A 21,273-nucleotide genomic window follows, 5' to 3' on the forward strand; every position below is an offset into this window, starting at 1 on the left:
CTATTCTGCAAGGCCGAGTGGTCCTTTCTTGCGTGCAGGGTTTGATCTACGTTTTATACTGTTATAAGGAATTGCCGAAGACGGTGGGATAAAAGTACCGGGGGAAATCGATTTTCAGAAAATATGAACATGTGGGTGCGAGGGCTGTTTCCCCCCCCCCCCTCCTATCACCCCCCCATCGTAATCCACAGTATTCCTGTCCGGAATGAAAACTCAGTGACAGAAGTGCATACTCCCATAGTGTGATCCAATGTATACAGTATGATAAACACCATGCGCTCTCACCTTATACAAAAGTAGAAAGAGCTTATCCGCCAATTTCGTAGGTTAGCAGGAGGACATCTGTGTGCTTTAGCCGATTCCAAGTCTGTGCTGCTTCAGAACTTGTTTAGCCTTCTCCTCCACCATGTGATCGCTCTGACGTTGAGTCTGCCGGTCCCTACGCGTTTCACCGCTCTTGGCAACTTCCTCAGGGTTCGTTCACATGTTTTACATGATTCGGGTGTATATTTCATATATCACATCGTCTGTTTTTCTTTGTCCATACAGGGGGACGCCTCTCACTCGGGTTCCGAGTCGGCCCTCTTTTCCCCTAATCCAGAGGACTGTGAAATACAGAAAAGTCTTTCCAATGTATCCCGTGAGTGAAGGCAATTTATACAGGCAACACACATTGGTCTTGACAAGTATATGCAGTTTGCTGATAGTATTCATCGCATGAATGAAATAATAGGATGTACTTGTTGTTATCACATTGGAAAGGAGAATGTTTGCAGCTTCATGTCCCTGTACATAAAGCACAGTTTATCATAAATAGTATTTATAATCATACACATTGTTAATCCTCCTGATTGTGTGAGGCAGAGCATCGGTGGATTGCCAGCAGCGCTGTTATTCAGACAAACATTTGTCTCCAGATTATTAAGTGTTGTTACGGTTATTGTATAAATCTTCATCTTAATTTAAAATGTAGAACTGTTTACACTTGCTAGAACTATGTATAATTCTCACAGTCGATCAGCCAAAACAAATACTATTTTATCTTTCTACTATAACTATTTCGGTCAATGTAAAATATGTATTAATTGTCCTGGATTTGGAACAAACCACATTCTTAGATCTAGATACAGATGTAGCTAAGCTAACTGTGTTCTGAGCCGTGGGCCCTCCGCACTGCTGGGGGACATTCGGAAGCATGGACCCCCCTCAGCGCGATCGTGCCTGACGCTGTCTCCGGCGCCGCAGACTTTTGCTTCTTCAGCCGCTGCGCCATTGCCAGTGAGTCTGGCTACATCTGTAAGGATATGGATCTCACCACGTGAGCTATCAAAAGTAACGTTTTCTTTCTCCAGTTACTCCATCACATGGACACCAAGACGTGAAGGCCACCATGCAACCTCCCCTTATAATACACACGGCTGCGACGCCCATGCCGGTGCCAAAAAGTGCTCTGTTTGCAGAGGTTTCCCAAGCCGGTGAACCTCGGAGGGAGAGTAATGTCTCTATTTGCCCTCATGCCAGTGAGCTGAAGTCCCTGGTATGTCTAAGGAGTTCCGTATTTTATGTTCCTTGTGTCGTGCAATTCTGAGTATTAGGGTTATCACAGTAACAAATGGGCATTGTTTCATTAATTCGTTTTTGGGTCTTCTTTTCAGTCGAGTACACGCAATTCCCCTCACAGCTCCTGGGGCGCCGTTTGTAGTTGGAATAGCCGGCGGTCTAGTTGGAACAGCATTGGACGAGCTCCCAGTCTAAAGCGCCAAGTGCAGAGCGGGGAACACAAGTCCTTACTGTCGGCAGACGGGAAGGAGAGTTCCGAAGGCGAAACGTCTGACGAGGAGGTGTCCAGTCGGGCTGGCTCTTCCTGTAAACGAATGGAGTCAGTAGGAAAGAGAGAAGGGCATGATACGTTGCATGTGCCCTATTCCTATGGAGTACAAGGCAGGCACAGCCTTCCAGGAGAGTACCGGGATTGCAATGGAAAGCCCTCTCCGTCCTCAGTATTTCATCAGCTCCACCTGGAGGATTCCAAAGTTGATTACGACAGTAATAATGACGATGATGTAAATATGGTAAGTGTGTGCGTGTGTGTGTGTATATATATGACAAAAAGAGAAAGCGCACGCCCCATGGCATGAAACTGTATAGCCCTTTAATAAAAAGAAGGGGGAAGGGAAACAAGTGCACTCACAAGGGTAAAGGTAATGAAAGCCATCTATCCTCTTCTCCCGCCGCCCGTCTCAGCCACCACCCAGCTCTGCTCCCCCGGTCCTCTTTTCTCAGCGGCCGGCTCTGCGCCCCCCTTAAACAATCTATCGCCCCCCAGTTTGCGCACCCCTGCCCTAGAGTGTTCTCTCTCTCTCTCTCTCTCCCTTTCTCTCTTCCGTTCCGAAGTCAGGTAATAGTGTATTCAGTGAGTAAGGGGTTACATCAAAGACCAACATTTCGGTCCCCCCAAACGGGACCTTCTTCAGGGAGAATACACCTGTGTTGCCAAACTTCTCTTGAGTGCTGTCTCTTATTACCTGACTTCGGAACGGTATCGTATACTATATTTATATATATAGTAGAGGTATATATATCAAGCATAGTATAGAAATTTATTCTCACTACACAGGTGACACGTTGGAGAGTGTAACGTCATCACAAATGGTCACATTTCTGACATGTCATTGGGCACTGCCTGTCAGAGCGGGAGTAGACCTTAAACTGTCTCAGTGATTTTGACTGAGCAAAAAGGTTTCAAGATTGTAATATATTGCAATTGACTTGGCCACGGTGTCATTTCGAATGTAACTGCATGGTTTTTTGGTATGGCTTTTGTTTGGAAGACAGACTGTACCCAAAACAGCAGCATTTGTTAGACGCAGCCAAGTAACAAAAAAAGTGAATATTCTCCTTTTTATTATAATCATTACACCGTCTTTTTACCCCGTTTTCTGTGCCACGGTCAGTGTTTTCTCAATGTGCGGTGACAAGGACAAGCAGCACGTTATTATATATTCATGGTTTTTGAGATGAGAAAGCAGGGATTCGTCTGTTATTAATATTTAAGGTGTGGAAATGGGCACATTCATAATACAATGGTGATATTTCTCTCATTACATGCCAGGGCCAAAACTGGGCGTGTGGTTGCACATTGGCACCTCGAATATAAAGATTGCACCTCGAATATAAAGATTGCACCTCGAATATAAAGATTGCACCTCGAATATAAAGATTGCACCTCGAATATAAAGATTGCACCTCGAATATAAAGATTGCACCTCGAATATAAAGATTGCACCTCGAATATAAAGATTGCACCTCGAATATAAAGATTGCACCTCGAATATAAAGATTGCACCTCGAATATAGAGATTGCACCTCGAATATAGAGATTGCACCTCGAATATAAAGATTGCACCTCGAATATAAAGATTGCACCTCGAATATAAAGATTGCACCTCGAATATAGAGATTGCACCTCGAATATAAAGATTGCACCTCGAATATAAAGATTGCACCTCGAATATAAAGATTACACAGATGTAACTATTTCACTTTGACATAGCAGCATGTTAAACTAATGACACGTACTAGCTGTGTTCTTATCTCTGTCTCAGAGTGTCTCTGTGTGTGTGTGTGTGTGTGTGTATGTGTGTGTGTGTGTGTATATATCCTGCTCTAATTTAATGTGCTGTATTGTGCTCTCAAAACGAAGTACAGTATAATTTCCTGTTACGACTTCTGATACAATGTGCCTGATATGACTCAGTGCAGATTCGGGTCAGCGAGGTAAAGTAATAATAGGCGTTTAGAAATCATTGACATGACTGTAACAACGTGTTTCAGAGCAAAGGCGCCCGGCTTAAAGCGTGGATATGGGCGCACTTACCGGCCTGGTGCAAGGCGAGGGAATCCTGGTCACTCTACATCTTCCCACCTCATTCCAAGTAAGTTATTTAGTGTGCAGCCAGCGTCATACTGCAAGGCCAGTAACCACAAGCAACACAACCAACACAACCAACACAACCAACACAACGCACATCCAATGTGACCAGTTACATAGTTACATTAGTTACATTAGTTACATTAGTTACATAGTTACATTAGTTACATTAGTTACATTAGTTACATAGTTACATTAGTTACATTAGTTACATAAGTTACATTAGTTACATAGTAACATTAGTTACATTAGTTACATTAGTTACATTAGTTACATAGTTACATTGGTTACATTGGTTACATAGTTACATTAGTTACATAGTAACATTAGTTACATACGTTACATTAGTTACATAGTAACATTAGTTACATAGTAACATTGGTTACAGTAGTTACGTTAGTTACATAGTAACATTAGTTACATTAATTACATAGTGACATTAGTTACATAAGTTACATTAGTTACATTAGTTACATAGTAACATTAGTTACATTAGTTACATTAGTTACCTAGTAACATTAGTTACATTAGTTACATTAGTTACATAGTAACATTAGTTACATAGTTACATGGTAACATTAGTTACATTAGTTACATTAGTTACATAGTAGATGAGGTTAAAAAAAGACACACGTTCATCAGGATCAACCTATGCTAAATTTAGACGACAGATACTTTATCCTATATCCGTACTTGCAGCATATTGATCCAGAGGAAGCAAACACAAACCCCAGTGACACATCATCCAATGATATCTCATAAGGGAAAAAATAAATCCCTTCCTGATTCCATATATTGGCAATCAGATTTCTCCCTGGGTCACCATCCTTCCCATGTTTACTTATTTGGTATATCCCTCTATACCTTTCCTTTCTAAAGAGATTTCCAACCTTGTTTGTAACATATCTATTGTATCTGCCATCCCAGTCTCCATGGGTAATGAATCCCACACTGTAACTGCCCTTACTGTAAAGAGCCCTTTCCTGTGTCCCCGTTCCTCATCACCATGGGAGGGGACATCTCTCTTCAGCCACTACGCCTTTGTATTTCTTCCACTGCATGGAGAAGAGAGGAACCAAAACCCAGCCGGCAGCACGGGGACCGTGACGTGTGCCGTGCCTATGGGGTTACAAATTAGGAGCATTATATGAGCTACGAGGCAGTTAAAACTAGTTTTTAAAAAAAAAACAAAGTGTCCTAGTAAACCGCAGCCAGTAACCAACCTCACACGGACGAGAGTTGTCTGTGAGCAGGTTTACTGGCTCTGCACTTCCTTAACCCAAGCTGTGCTGAAACAACTGTGACTCACTGTGAGTGCTCATTTGCATGTCATTACCCAGAATCCCTAGCTGCAGCGGAAGCATTGGATGCCAAGAGATAATGGCGAGACGGCAGCTTTTCTGACCCGTCTGAGACACGTGAATGCGCTCGCAAGTGGGATTGTCATTTTTTAGTAATAAAATCTGCACATAGTATTTTCCATTTTCCATAGTATTTTCCCATCTCTTTTTGTGTTTTTTTTTTTTTTTAAATAACCGAATAATTCATACAAGGATTATTTGTAAGGGGCGTCTAAGGCAAGGGGTGCTCAACTCCTGTCCTCAAGACACCCCCCCCCCAACAGGTCAGTTTTACAGGATATCCCTGCTTCAGCATAGGTGGCTCAATCTGTCCCTGCTTCAGCACAGGTGGCTCAATTAGTCCCTGTTTCAGCACAGGTGGCTCAATCAGTCCCTGCTTCAGCACAGGGGGCATAATCAGTCCCAGCTTCAGCACAGGGGGCTCAATCAGAGGCTTTGATTGAGCCACCTGTGCTGAAGATGGAATATCCTGAAAACCTGACCTGTTGGGTGGGGGGGGGACAGCTTGAGCACCCCTGGTCTAAAATACATGAATTGGCAAATCCCTAGAACCCATGTGAGCCCGGTCCATATGTACTTAGATTTGAGGGTGGATCCCCGTGGCCTCTATTCACTAATCTTCCGTTTCCCGCAGATTCCGCATGATATGCAATAAAATCATCGCCCACAAAATGTTCGACCACGTGGTCTTAGTCATCATCTTTCTGAACTGCATAACCATTGCCATGGAGCGACCGAAAATCGAGCCCCAGAGTGCCGTGAGTATCCTCTGCTATCCTCGCGACGACGCGTGAAGACCATTTCGTGGCCATTATGCCCCAGCGTGGCCACCACTCCGGGTTGGACTCGGGGACTATGGGTTTCGGCCACGTATCTCCGGGGTTTACCGGTAAAATCGCTGGGCGGCAGGGTCCCGCCAACGTGGCTCCGCGCCGTCAAATGGCGGCACGTTGCCATGATAACTGGACGTTGCGCGACGTCACGCTGCCATGACAACAGGGACGTCACATGCCGCCTCGGTGCCATAAAGCGGCCCGATATCATGGCAACTTGACACCGCCATTTGCGGAGCCACGTTGACGGTACCTTGCAGGAGGAGATGCCGCCGGAGATGGAGATGGAGAAGTAAATATATAAATAAAATAAATACATTTAAAACATGTAATTTAATTGCAAAAAGTCTCCGGATTAGCCTCCAACAGAAGGTGGCAACCCTAGTTATGCCCCATGTTTGGGTTTTAAGGCTTGGTGAGAAGCATCAATACTGTCCATTTTTAAGAAGTAACACACTAAAAAAACAAAAATTTTCGGAAAGTACAATGAGGTACTGTATATGCAATATTGATATCTCCCTTTTCTACAGTGCGGGTTCCTTATAAAGACCCGCAGGGAAAAGAAATTGGAAGTTGCAACACGATAGGGATGGTGTCCAAATATGGGTAAACCGTGCAGGTTATTAGATCATATGCAGAGTAGATAAACAAGCACTACGTTTTGTGGGGGGTACCACCTCCCTTCGTCGGGTGCTTAAAAGTATGTGACCCACAGTCTCCCATATATATATCCCATATCATATCCCATATCATATATATATATCGGGGTCATGTGACGTACGTGTCGCCATGGTAACGCGCGTCAAATAATTGCGGGGTCACTTGACCCGCGGCGTCATTTGACACCGGGTCACAGAGAAGGGTGGGTGGCGCGAACGCTGGGGCTGTCACACAAGGGGGGCGCAGCTCCAAAACTTTGCGCACCCCTGCACTTCTGCATCAACATATACATACATTTATATCAAACACTATGCACCAGTCAAATGGGCCCGGTCGTTGACCACTTCTGTAGACTGGCATCCAAGAGCTGGATATTAGAACAACCACAGACCTGCATGTACAGATGCCTGCAGGATACGGCTTACACATCCACCCGCGTGCCTAGTGCAGGTGCGCTGCACAAAATGTCCCCAGGGATCCACTAGAGAAGTTGGCCGTCAAAATGATAACTGCATATTTTTTTTATTTTTGCATTTTTATTCCATTTGGCTTCTATTTCATTTCTCAACCTGCCTAAAATCGAGAACCAATTAGGCGTTTCTAGTACATAGTTTAGCTTCCTTACATTATTAATGTTATTTCCAATACGGTGACATATTCCCGCAAGGCAATACAACATTAACATACTGGTACAGTAGGTACAGAGGGCCCTGCTCTGAACACAACCTAAAATGAAGTGAGTGTGGCCACAGCAAGGAGGGGAGAGGTACAGTATATTGTAGTGTTTCTTGAAGCTACTTGCCATGAAGGTAGATTATCCCCTTTGTACCGCGCTGTGGAATATGTTAGTGCTTTATATACAATACAGTATAAAAAAAATAATAATGATTTAGGAATTAAACCTTGGCAGAACTAGGCACCCGGGTTGCCAGGGGTCCAAGTATTGAACCGGACGGTCCTGTATTTGGACACTGTCCAGTAAAAAATTAAAGGTAATACAGGACATGTATGTGTATACCGGTATTTCCTCTCTGGACATGTATGTGTTTACCGGTATTATCTCTCTGGACATAGTGACCTGACTGGCTTGGGGGGCCACAGGATTTCCCCGAGCAGGAAGGTAGCAGGGCTGTGGCTAGGGGGCTGGGCAGCTTCCTCCACCCTGATTGGCTGCATTACCCAGCAGCAGCCAATCAGGCGGAGGTGTCAGGAGCCTGGGGGTGAGGCCAAGGGGAAGAGGAAGCTGCATTGAGTGGAGAGAGGTGTGTGTGTGTCTCTCGAGCGTGTCGCACCATTGTGTCCAGTATTTTTATAGAAGCCACATGGCAACCCTATGCCCTGTAGCCCCGAGGGCCCTGCCTGTGGAGCAGGCGCAGTGGTGGCGAAGGGTGGAGCCCACCCAGACGGTGATTGCAGAAGTTGGGCCCGACATCCGGTGGAGCCTAACTTCCTCCGTCATGGCCTGGTAACACCGCGCACCCCATGTTGGGCCCAGGGTGGCGGTTCCAGCGTGTGGAGGATGGGCCACTAGTGGTGGTGGGACCTAGTGTAGGCGAACCGGCTGCACATATTGTAGTTCCACTACTGGAATTAAATAACAAACACCTTTTTATTACGATACTAGCTCCCATTTCTCTTAAGAGCTTGGTTGCTGTCCGAGGTGCTGAAATTCGAGACATGCAAGTGTTTTTCCCACCAAAATTTCACACTGTAAAAGCGATCTCAGACATGTGACTCTCCTGTTTACTTGTTTCCACAGGAAAGAATATTCCTCACATTATCCAACTACATATTTACGTGCATTTTTCTGGCTGAAATGACAGTAAAGGTAATATACAAATAAGTTTGATCATTGTGTTTTAGAAAATCATAGTTACATACAGTAGTTACATAGTTACATAGTAGATGAGGTTGAAAAAGACATATCAGGTTCAACCTATGCTAAATTTAGACGACAGATACTTTATCCTATATCCGTACTTGCAGTATATTGATCCAGAGGAAGGCAAACACAAACCCCAGTCTTATATCATCTAATGATATCTCATAAGGGGAAAAATTAATTCCTTCCTGACTCCAAATATTGTCAATCAAATCATTTCACTCCTCGATGTTTGGCCCAAATTTAGTGCAATTTTAATTACTCAATAGGAAAAATATATGTTAACCTCTTTTCCATCCTCCGTGCATGAAAATTATCCCGTGGACAATATTACACATTTATTTTCAGTTTCAGCGTTTTTGTTAAAGCAGCAATCCCCCCATGTGTGGCATTGTATTTCATTTTTGTCTTCATTTTGCACAGAACATCGGTGTCCCACAGGCTTGAGTCCCGCTTTCTCTAGCCCAAGATATTTATGCATATCTTTTTTTATATATATATATGTGTGTGAGTAAAATGAAGATGAAATCAAAGATGGCTGCTGGGATCTTTCAACAGGAGGCTACAATGCCGTCCTCTGAACTTGTGACATGCCATTGGCCCGTGAGAGTGAGGCTTGAGTAGCCGCCTTATTGATTTCCCAGAAGGCACCGGTAACACACAAAAAGGCCAAATATTTCTGGAACCAGGTGGTCCATGGAGCTGCACATAGAAAAATTGCTTGGGAACGTGTTGGGAACGTGTTCTCAAGAGTAGCACCGCATTATTTCGAGCTCCAGGGACCCAATGTTTCCCAAGTTACCTAGTTGGGTCGCTGTCCCACCCAGGCAAAACAAAATGGCAGTTCGAATCTCGCTGCTCGTGGCAGCAACCAGTGGGATCCCAGCGGGAAACCAGAAAGTAATGCCAGTAATTTCACCTCTAAGTATCACCGGAGCCAGGGGTCCCTAGAGAGCTGACAATAGCGCTTGTTGCCCATTCTGTTAAACATGGGGTTCAAATATTTGGATTGCTGCCTGAAATAGTTGAGTATTACTACACGCATGTTCTCTGCGGGGATTTCTGCTTTTATCCAGTCAACAATAGCCAAGAACATTCCTGCATCTGCATTTCTAAAATCATCTAAAATCATCTTTGAGTCCCTGTTAGTGTGTAAACGTGGATTTTGTTCGGTGGCAGGTGGTGGCTCTGAGCTTGTGCTTTGGGGGAAAAGCTTACCTGCGGAGTAGCTGGAATATCCTCGATGGGATGCTCGTGTTAATCTCCGTCATCGACGTCCTGGTTTCTATGGTATCCGATAGTGGCACCAAAATCCTCGGCATGTTAAGAGTACTAAGACTCCTTCGTACTCTGAGACCTCTGCGGTAAGTACGTTGGCTTTTAGTGGGACTGCCGTTACTCAGACTCTGCAGCTGGGAGCAGCGCTGCAATAAATATCGGGGAGCAGTGTGCGGGAACAAATATCGGGGAGCAGCGCATGAATAAATATCGGGGAGCAGCGCATGAATAAAAATCGGGGAGCAGCGCATGAATAAATATCAGAGAGCAGCACGTGAATAACTATCAGGGAGCAGCGCATGAATAAATATCGGGAAGCAGCGCATGAATAAATATCGGGGGGAGCAGCGTGCGGGAATAGACATCGGGGGGAGCAGCATGTGTGGGAATAGACATCGGGGGAGCAGCGTGCGGGAATAGACATCGGGGGGAGCACTGTGCAGCAATAGACATCGGGGGGAGCAGCGTGTGGGAATAGACATCGGGGGAGCAGCGTGCGGGAATAGACATCGGGGGGAGCAGCGTGCGGGAATAGACATCAGGGGGAGCAGCGTGCGGGAATAGACATCGGGGGAGCAGCGTGCGGGAATAGACATCGGGGGGAGCAGCGTGCGGGAATAGACATCGGGGGGAGCAGCGTGCGGGAATAGACATCGGGGGGAGCAGCGTGCGGGAATAGACATCGGGGGAGCAGCGTGCGGGAATAGACATCGGGGGGAGCAGCGTGCGGGAATAGATATCGGGGGGAGCAGCGTGCGGGAATAGACATCGGGGGGAGCAGCGTGCGGGAATAGACATCGGGGGGAGCAGCGTGCGGAAATAGACATCGGGGGGAGCAGCGTGCGGGAATAGACATCGGGGGAGCAGCGTGCGGGAATAGACATGGGGGGAGCAGCGTGCAGGAATAGACATCGGGGGGAGCCGCGTGCGGGAATAGACATCGGGGGGAGCAGCGTGCGGGAATAGACATCGGGGGGAGCAGCGTGCGGGAATAGACATCGGGGGGAGCAGCGTGCGGGAATAGACATCGGGGGGAGCAGCGTGCGGGAATAGACATCGGGGGGAGCAGCGTGCGGGAATAGACATCGGGGGGAGCAGCGCGCGGGTATAGACATCGGGGGAGCAGCGTGCGGGAATAGACATCGGGGGAGCAGCGTGTGGGAATAGACATCGGGGGGAGCAGTGTGCGGAAATAGACATCGGGGGGAGCAGCGTGCGGGAATAGACATCGGGGGGAGCAGCGCGCGGGTATAGACATCGGGGGAGCAGCGTGCGGGAATAGACATCGGGGGGAGCAGCGTGTGCGGGAATAGACATCGGGGGGAGCAGCGTGCGGGAATAGACATCGGGGGGAGCAGCGTGCGGGAATAGACATCGGGGGGAGCAGCGTGTGCGGGAATAGACATCGGGGGGAGCAGCGTGCGGGAATAGACATCGGGGGGAGCAGCGTGTGCGGGAATAGACATCGGGGAGAGCAGCGTGCGGGAATAGACATCGGGGGGAGCAGCGTGTGCGGGAATAGACATCGGGGGGAGCAGCGTGCGGGAATAGACATCGGGGGGAGCAGCGTGCGGGAATAGACATCGGGGGAGCAGCGTGCGGGAATATACATCGGGGGGAGCAGCGTGAGGGAATATATATCGGGGGGAGCAGCGTGCGGGAATAGACATCGGGGGGAGCAGCGTGCGGGAATAGACATCGGGGGGGGGGAGGGAATGTTTATAATGTTTATTATTTAATTTCTTTCCTAAATCCATGACAATAAACGACTTCTGCTTCTAAAGTTATGTTTTCAAATGAGAAATGCAACGTTGACGTAATTCGGTGTCGCGCGACCTTTCATTTCAGGGTTATCAGTCGCGCTCAGGGACTGAAGCTTGTGGTGGAGACGCTGATGTCCTCCTTGAAGCCCATTGGAAACATCGTGGTGATCTGCTGCGCCTTCTTCATCATATTTGGTATCCTCGGAGTTCAGGTGCGTTCTGGGAAACGCAGAACCCCGTATTCTCATACACACAGGGGGGCAGGTGTCTGCACAGTTACTTTGCTTAAGTTGTCCGTGTTGGCAGAGTTTTTGCTGAAGTTCACATTACTCTGAATTTGAATCCATTTCGACGCAATTTTCGTGAAAATGGCAGTACAGACAGGGCCGCGTAATCGTGCGTCTCGCCTTTTACTGCTCGCCAAATGCTTCTTATTTGCAAAGTTTGTTGCTTTTTCACAACATTTTGCGATCACACAAAAAAAGCAAAGTTCGTCCAGTTTGCAAATGTTTTCTCTAGTTATAAATGCTGGATTTGTGCGACTTTGTGTCTGTACGTCTGTCTCTCGCTCTGTCTGTACGTCTGTCTCTCGCTCTGTCTGTACGTCTGTCTCTCGCTCTGTCTGTACGTCTGTCTCTCGCTCTGTCTGTACGTCTGTCTCTCGCTCTGTCTGTACGTCTGTCTCTCGCTCTGTCTGTACATCTGTCTCTCGCTCTGTCTGTACATCTGTCTCTCGCTCTGTCTGTACATCTGTCTCTCGCTCTGTCTCTACATCTGTCTCTCGCTCTGTCTGTACGTCTGTCTCTCGCTCTGTCTGTACATCTGTCTCTCGCTCTGTCTGTACATCTGTCTCTCGCTCTGTCTGTACGTCTGTCTCTCGCTCTGTCTGTACATCTGTCTCTCGCTCTGTCTGTACGTCTGTCTCTCGCTCTGTCTGTACATCTGTCTGTACATCTGTCTCTCGCTCTGCCTGTACATCTGTCTCTCGCTCTGTCTGTACATCTCTCTCTCGCTCTGTCTGTACGTCTGTCTCTCGCTCTGTCTGTACATCTGTCTCTCGCTCTGCCTGTACATCTCTCTCTCGCTCTGTCTGTACATCTCTCTCTCGCTCTGTCTGTACGTCTGTCTCTCGCTCTGTCTGTACATCTGTCTCTCGCTCTGTCTGTACATCTCTCTCTCGCTCTGCCTGTACATCTGTCTCTTGCTCTGTCTGTACATCTCTCTCTCGCTCTGTCTGTACGTCTGTCTCTCGCTCTGTCTGTACGTCTGTCTCTCGCTCTGTCTGTACATCTGTCTGTACATCTGTCTCTCGCTCTGTCTGTACATCTCTCTCTCGCTCTGTCTGTACGTCTGTCTCTCGCTCTGTCTGTACGTCTGTCTCTCGCTCTGTCTGTACATCTCTCTCTCGCTCTGTCTGTACATCTCTCTCTGTCTGTACGTCTGTCTCTCGCTCTGTCTGTACGTCTGTCTCTCGCTCTGTCTGTACATCTCTCTCTCGCTCTGTACATACGTGTGTAACCCTCTCTTCTCAATCTCTTTTCAGCTTTTCAAAGGGAAATTCTTCTATTGCCTGGGAGAGGACACTAGAAATATTACAAATAAGTCGGACTGCCTCGAAGCCAAATACAAATGGGCGCGGCACAAATATAACTTTGATAATCTTGGACAGGTACGTGAAAAAGGACCAGGCATTTTTTTTAAACATTGACGGAAAACTAGTTTGTGCAATCGGTCCCTGTGCATTGTAGCATACTGGATTTTTGCCATAATACTTTCCTTTTGAAATAACACTATCTCTGTAGTGGCCCCGTGAGCACTGGACTTTTAGGTACTGGATGATGCAGTGACTTGTTCCTTATTACAATGAGCTGGTGCAGGGGTATGAATCAGGCGTTCCCTCTTTCCAGCTGCTATTCATTTCTTACGCGTTGCCAAGGAATGGCTCATTATTATTATTATTATTATGATATTATTACCGTCTTGTAACCACCGCGGTCGTGGCACAGAAGTCGTTAAGTCTTGCTTTATCTGTGCTGTACTTCTTTTTTCCTGTATGTACAGTATGTATATCTGTATTTATATGGCACCACCAGGTACATAGGTTAATGTCCTGAACTCCTGGGGCAACACACGCTTAATAAGGCCCCAAACTGCTCCTCCGCATGTGCAGACAGCATGGCGGGTATAGCTGTCAATCACTGCAGGGACTTCCAAAGTCACGTCCCACAATGCCGTGCCGCTGTGGACGCTAAGCATTGTCCGAAGCGACTTTGGAAGCTCCTGCTGTACTAAGTGTCGCACGGGGTCAAGAACCCGCTATACATTCTGGGATACCCCATAACATATTTGGGGGGGGAGGGGCAAACCTCCTGGAGACGCCTCGCGGACCCCTAGAGGGTTCCCGTTGGGAGTTACTTCTCTATGGCATGTGATGGGTAGATAAGATGAGATGAGGTTTTCAGAATTATTAACCCTTTAGTTACCATCGCAGACATGATGACGATGGTCACTAAGGGGTTACTGGTCTCATCATTTTCTCTATGACGTGATGACGTCGCGTTACCATGGCAACACGACGCTGTGCGACGTCCCATTGGTGATGTCCGCCTTGTCATTTGGCGCCGCGATTCATGAGGAGGTAGGCGGCAGCAAGGAGGCGGCCGTCACAGCTAAGTGCCGCGGGGCGGCGGATTCTCAAATCCGCCGCTGACTGTAGGTATAAAAGCCAACTGGTACTCTACTAAAATAGTACGCGCCCTCGTCCTATCAGGGTCTGGACGGGAGTAACGGCAAGTTTGGGTTTTAGCTAATTAACCTGATGTTAAGTCCCTGCGTTACCCTTCACGGAATTTAGTCGATTTGCACTGTAAGGGGGAATCTCATTAAGATTAACCGCCATTATAGTTGCTCTTTCCGGGACAAAACATGACTTAACGTTATGCTATTAGCCTTTGAAGATACCCGGTAAGGCTTAATGTCCCATCTAGTCACTCGACAGACCTTTGTAGGTCTGATCTTCAGGCTTCTATGCACTGACCCAACCGTGCGACTGGGACTTTGGGGGCAGTAAAGTTTAGCACCATCATTTACTGTATTGAGAAACACAATGGGTAGGGTAGGACCTGCTGAGAAGGTCGACCTAGACGTGGTTGCAGGCTTGACGTGTTTTGGCCAAAGGATTGAACTAAATGACCCTGTACATATGAGAAGAAAAAAACATCTAAAAATGTGCGGAATAATTTGTCGTGTTGGATGGACATTGGGGCTTCTTTGTTTCCTGCTGAAATACGCAGAGAACTATTAACTTGGTACCTTTTCTTTCTGAATAGGCTCTAATGTCTCTGTTTGTCCTGGCATCCAAAGATGGGTGGGTGGATATTATGTATGACGGACTGGATGCTGTAGGAGTTAACCAGCAGGTACATTTTGATTAAGTATATTTTGCAGAGAATGGGGCAGACCTCTCTACAGAATAATAACAGTGTATCATTTGTATTAGAAAAAGGGTCAATCAAAATGCTACCACCTTACATCGTATCAATTCTAAAGCTTCCTTTTTATATATCACCACTACACCACACCTCCACCCAGACAGAGTCTGACACTATAACCACTACACCACACCTCCACACAGTCTGACGCTATAACCACTACACCACACCTCCACCCAGACAGAGTGTGACACTATAACCACTACACCACACCTCCACACAGTCTGACGCTATAACCACTACACCACACCTCCACCCAGACAGAGTCTGACATTATAACCACGACACCACACCTCCACCCAGACAGAGTCTGACACTATAACCACTACACCACAACTCCACCCAGACAGAGTCTGACATTATAACCACTACACCACACCTCCACCCAGACAGAGTGTCTGACACTATATAACCACTACACCACACCTCCACCCAGACAGAGTCTGACACTATAACCACTACACCACAACTCCACCCAGACATAGTCTGACACTATAACCACTACACCATGCCTCCACCCAGACATAGTCTGACACTATAACCACTACACCATGCCTCCACCCAGACAGAGAGTCTGACACTATAACCACTACATCACACCTCCACCCAAACAGATTCTGACACTATAACCACTACACCATGCCTCCACCCAGAAAGAGAGTCTGACACTATAATCACTACACTATGCCTCCACCCAGACCGAGTCTGACACTATAACCCCTACACCATGCCTCCACCCAGACAGATTGGACCCATATTTATCACTCCACTGCCCAGACAGACAGACTGACACTGTAACCCCTAGAGCCCTGACCCACAAATCGACACCTTAACCCCACCAGGTCTGCTTCCCAACCCAGGTAGCACCTTCACTACTCCACTGCATCTACTCTGCGATACGAATGTGTGCCTCTTCTTTCCAGCCAGTGATGAACCACAACCCCTGGATGCTGCTGTACTTCATCTCCTTCCTGCTGATTGTCGCGTTCTTCGTCCTGAACATGTTTGTGGGGGTGGTGGTGGAGAACTTTCACAAATGTCGGCAGCACCAAGAGGAGGAAGAAGCGAAGCGGCGGGAGGAGAAGAGGCTGCGCAGGATGGAGAAAAAGAGACGGAGTAAGGAGAAAGAGCTGGCCGGTCGGTACTCTTTGCATATCTCTCCGAGTGCTGCTTGACCCTTGACGGGAGCTGTACCGCCTGCCGGGGTTGGCTGAGTCCTAGAGGCATGGATAGTGTTACATGTGCATGTTATAGCAAACCCCATTATTTCAGGGCTCGGGGTGGGGGGGAATATAATATATATGGTTAGCATTAACTCGCAGATAAGATCACGGTGTCCAACATACTAACATTTCCAGCATCTTCTATACTGCCCATATTTGGGTATTTTCCACACTCGTTTACGCAACATTTAAAGGCATTTCGCGGAAAGACCGGCTTTTCCTGACGTGAAGAAAAGAGAATCTGTTCGATTTAACTTGCCAATAAATCAATAACCATAATTAATTGAGAAATATTGATGCTGTAAACACGATAGTGCATGCATGTAGTGCTCCGTAGACCAGAAAGCATGTACAGTAGATTCAAGGGACATGATATGGATTGTGTTATTCGATTTGATTATAGACCTTTTGATTTGGCACCACATGTGACCTCTATTTTGTTAGCCAGAGGTCAGCAGCACTCTCCCCCACGCCCCATGCTTTCTCCGCTGCTAATGGCTTCCTGGAAAAGGATTCCTTTATGCTTCCTTATCACTATTTTGCTCTTGTTGTCATCCACACGTGTTCTCCGTTTAATAAATGATGTACACTATGAACATATTGCACGCCGTGTTGGTAAACATAAGGCAGATCTACTGGCAGTGCTATTTCTTAAGACCCATTCAAGGTGCCGGAAGACCCCCTAACTGCCCATTCACCTAAATCAGGGGTGGTCAACTCCAGTGCTCAAGGGTCACCAACAGGTCAGGCTTTTTTTTGTCCCTCTCTCTGTCTCTCGTTCTCTCCTGGCAGCATGACGTTTTAATGCGCCCCTCTTACATGACCTTTTATTTGCCGAAGAAGTAGCTACGTTACACGCTTTCGAACCTTCTCGGGGCCTTTCTTGGGTCTTACCCGAACCTGAGAGGTTGGAAAGCTTACATAATCACACATACACACACAGTGCAGCTCTCCCCCTCTGTACACACACACACACACACGTTTCAGCCCCGCCTGTACACACACACAATGCAGCCCCCCCTCTGTACACATATAAGACAAACACCCACAAATGCACCCACACCCACAAAACACACAGCAGACACACACAAGCAGAGACACACACCCTTCTCCCCACTGTCTCCTGTGCAGAACTCTCTGCAGGCAGGGACAGGGAGGAGTCAGTGCCTGGCTGCAGGGAGGGGGAGGAGTCAGTGCCTGGCTGCAGACAGGGGGAGGAGTCAGTGCCTGACTGCAGGCAGGGGGAGGAGTCAGTGCCTGGCTGCAGGGAGGGGGAGGAGCCAGTGCCTGGCTGCAGGGAGGGGGAGGAGTCAGTGCCTGGCTGCAGGGAGGGGGAGGAGTCAGTGCCTGGCTGCAGGGAGGGGGAGGAGTCAGTGCCTGGCTGCAGGGAGGGGGAGGAGTCAGTGCCTGGCTGCAGGGAGGGGGAGGAGTCAGTGCCTGGCTGCAGGGAGGGGGAGGAGTCTGTGTCTGGCTGCAGGCAGGGGGAGGAGTCTGTGCCTGGCTGCAGGGAGGGGGGGAGTCAGTGCCTGGCTGCAGGCAGGGACAGGGAGGAGTCAGTGCCTGGCTGCAGGGAGGGGGAGGAGTCAGTGCCTGGCTGCAGGGAGGGGGAGGAGTCAGTGCCTGGCTGCAGACAGGGGGAGGAGTCAGTGCCTAACTGCAGGCAGGGACAGGGAGGAGTCAGTGCCTGGCTGCAGGGAGGGGGGGAGTCAGTGCCTGGCTGCAGGCAGGGGGAGGAGTCAGTGCCTAACTGCAGGCAGGGACAGGGAGGAGTCAGTGCCTGGCTGCAGGGAGGGGGGGAGTCAGTGCCTGGCTGCAGGCAGGGATGGGGAGGAGTCAATGCCTGGCTGTAGGCAGGGGGAGGAGTCAGTGTCTGGCTGCAGGCAGGGAGGGGGAGGAGTCAGTGCCTGGCTGCAGGGAGGGGGAGGAGTCAGTGTCTGGCTGCAGGGAGGGGGAGGAGTCAGTGTCTGGCTGCAGGCAGGGAGGGGGAGGAGTCAGTGCCTGGCTGTAGGCAGGGGGAGGAGACAGTGCCTGGCTGCAGGGAGGGGGAGGAGTCAGTGCCTGGCTGCAGGCAGGGATGGGGAGGAGTCAGTGCCTGGCTGCAGGCAGGGATGGGGAGGAGTCAGTGCCTGGCTGTAGGCAGGGGGAGGAGTCGGTGTCTGGCTGCAGGGACAGGGAGGAGTCAGTGCCTGGCAGCAGGCAGGGTGGGGGAGGAGTCAGTGCCTGGCTGCAGGCAGGGAGGGGGAGGAGTCAGTGCCAGGCGGCAGGCAGGGATGTGGAGGAGTCAGTGCCTGGCTGTAGGCAGGGGAGGAGTCAGTGTCTGGCTGCAGGGAGGGGGAGGAGTTAGTGTCTGGCTGCAGGCAGGCAGGGGGAGGAGTCAGTGCCTGGCTGCAGGCAGGGGGAGGAGTCAGTGCCAGGCTGCAGGGAGGGGGAGGAGTCAGTGCCTGGCTGCAGGGAGGGGGAGGAGTCAGTGCCTGGCTGCAGGCACGGATGGGGAGGAGTCAGTGCCTGGCTGCAGGCAGGGGGAGGAGTCAGTGTCTGGCTGCAGGGAGGGGGAGGAGACAGTGCCTGGCTGCAGGCAGGGGGAGGAGTCAGTGTCTGGCTGCAGGGAGGGGGAGGAGACAGTGCCTGGCTGCAGGCAGGGGGAGGAGTCAGTGCCTGGCTGGGGCCTCCTGTGTGAGAGCTGCTCTCACTCTCTGTGTATGAGAACTCAAAGCTGATTGGCTGTAAAACTTGACAAGGTGCCAAAAATTCTGTGGCATTACTGAGTGGATAGTGCCCAGAATGTTGGCCAATCAGAGTGCAGGGATTACATAGTTACAGAGTAGATGAGGTTGAGAAAAACACATGTCCATCAAGTTCAACCTATGCTAAATTTAGACGACTGATACTTTATCCTATGTTTGTACTTACAGTATATTTACCTTTTCTTTCTAAAAAAAAGTCCAATGTTTTTTTTTTAAAAGATATCTATTGTATCTGCCATCACAGTCTCCATGGGTAATGAATCCCACATTGTAACCGCCCTTACTGTGAAGAACCCTTTCCTTTGTTGCTGGTGAAATCTCCTTTCATCCAACCTTAAGGGATGCCCCCGTGTTGTACAAACGACACGGGTCATCCCTTAAGGTTGGGCAAAAAGAGATGTCACCAGCAACAAAGGAAAGGGTTCCCCTTATGGGATATCAGATGATATTTCACTGGGATTACCCATGAGGCACCTGCGTCTTAAATAGCCTACCCCTTCCTCTTCCACCCCCACTTAGGCCTCTCCCTACAGGGTGCTACGGGTCAGGCTTCCCCTCCGCCATGGGTCAGGGTTCTCTTTAGACTTCTCCGGACTCATAGATAACGTTTTCAGTGATCGGTTTCGCGAAGGTTTTTCTTTTTCTCTCTTGGCCCAGAAGAAGCTGAGGTTCTGGGCGCCGATGGGTTGCTTTACATGTTTGCTTCTATTTTTATTAACGGGTATACTCTGTTTACTGTAGGTGCAAGGGATAAAATGCAACGTAAGCGTGGATGCGAAAAATAATCATAAACGCGCTATGATAAGCAAAGTAGATAAGGACCAGGTCATAAGAAAGGAACTTCCTTTAATAATATGGCAAATAAAAATATCACTTGTGAGCACATGCACGTCTCAGACAGGTCTGCCACCCTGCCCTTCCCCATTATCTCTTAGCATACAGTGCGTCCCCTGCCGCCAGGGATTCTGGGAAATGGCATGCAAATGAGCACACAATAATGTGCAACTTGTATTCATATGACAACAAGTGCGATGAACCCCTTCACATTGACCCTACGAAGTTCAGGGAGTCTCACCCCACAGTTACCCGCTACATCATTGGACCAGGTAGCCCAGGCACCAGGTTCCGGTTCCAGGTTCTGGTTCCATGCTCACGGTGTGCAGCAGTTCAGCGATTTAACAACGTTTTATTCTTTTAGATCTATTGCTGGATGATGTAATATTGGGGAGCTCAGCCTGTGCAGCACAAGGTACTGGCAGGCCTTGTGTCTCGTGCCCACGCAGTGACAGTGTTGTGTAACTAACTGCTGTCTGATGTCAGGCGTTCAACTAAACTGTGTGTGAAGTCTTGTTTGTTTTCTTCATGGCCTCACACATTTCATCTGAATGTTACGGTTGGCAGGCCAAAGTTCTGCAGATAGCTGTTGAAGATCCATAAAATGTTTATTTAAAAGAACCACCAAAGGGTGCCATGTATAAAGAATACCTTTCAAATATATCCATTTCTACTCTTTGTAAGAACGGTTTGCGTCTATTTTCGTTTCTTGTCTTTTACGCCAAGAAAAACGTGGCTAATGTTGCCATATCTGTGGCTCGCAGAAGTTGCGCAAACGTGAAGTTTAACACTGCATGTCATTTACACGTGTGCACCCCAGACAACATCGAGACTCCGGCTCTTACGCACAATACTGTGTTAAATGGCATCTTAGTACATAGGCCTCTGGAACGAATACACGCAAGGTCATGAGCCGGTGGCAACACAACCATAGGTCAAGCCGTTTCGACTGCACTGGGGCCCACCGCCTTTAGGAGTCCGCCGCCTTTTGGAGCCCCACCACCTTTAGGAACCCCAGCGCCTTTAGGAACCCCACCGCCTTTAGGAGATCCACCACCTTTAGGAGCTCCACCGCCTTTAGGAGCCCCACCGCCTTTAGGAGCTCCACCGCCTTTAGGAGATCCACCACTTTTAGGAGCTCCACCGCCTTTAGGAGCTCCACCGCCTTTAGGAGCCCCACCGCCTTTAGGAGCCCCACCGCCTTTAGGAGTCCACCGCCTTTAGGAGCCCCATTGCCTTTAGGAGCCCCATTGGCTTTAGGAGTCCCACCACC

General features: G+C 48.5%; 1 protein-coding gene across 8 annotated transcripts in view; it reads left to right on the forward strand.

The window, feature by feature from the left end:
* CACNA1G (calcium voltage-gated channel subunit alpha1 G) overlaps positions 1-21,273 on the forward strand; it is an 88,040-nt gene that overhangs the window by 31,894 nt on the left and 34,873 nt on the right. For 5 of the 8 annotated variants that reach the window (XM_075579827.1, XM_075579830.1, XM_075579832.1 and 2 more), the window contains 12 exons: positions 550-640; positions 1,353-1,537; positions 1,656-2,072; positions 3,835-3,935; positions 5,927-6,050; positions 8,545-8,613; positions 9,847-10,031; positions 11,794-11,920; positions 13,252-13,377; positions 15,038-15,127; positions 16,123-16,336; positions 20,365-20,415. In XM_075579827.1, coding sequence (XP_075435942.1) covers positions 550-640; positions 1,353-1,537; positions 1,656-2,072; positions 3,835-3,935; positions 5,927-6,050; positions 8,545-8,613; positions 9,847-10,031; positions 11,794-11,920; positions 13,252-13,377; positions 15,038-15,127; positions 16,123-16,336; positions 20,365-20,415 — 1,780 coding nt within the window. The remainder of the gene's footprint in view (positions 1-549; positions 641-1,352; positions 1,538-1,655; positions 2,073-3,834; positions 3,936-5,926; positions 6,051-8,544; positions 8,614-9,846; positions 10,032-11,793; positions 11,921-13,251; positions 13,378-15,037; positions 15,128-16,122; positions 16,337-20,364; positions 20,416-21,273) is intronic. The other 3 variants (XM_075579826.1, XM_075579828.1, XM_075579829.1) reach the window with 3 other exon arrangements.

The sequence above is a fragment of the Ascaphus truei genome, chromosome 22, assembly GCF_040206685.1.
Source record: "Ascaphus truei isolate aAscTru1 chromosome 22, aAscTru1.hap1, whole genome shotgun sequence".
NCBI lineage: Eukaryota > Metazoa > Chordata > Amphibia > Anura > Ascaphidae > Ascaphus > Ascaphus truei.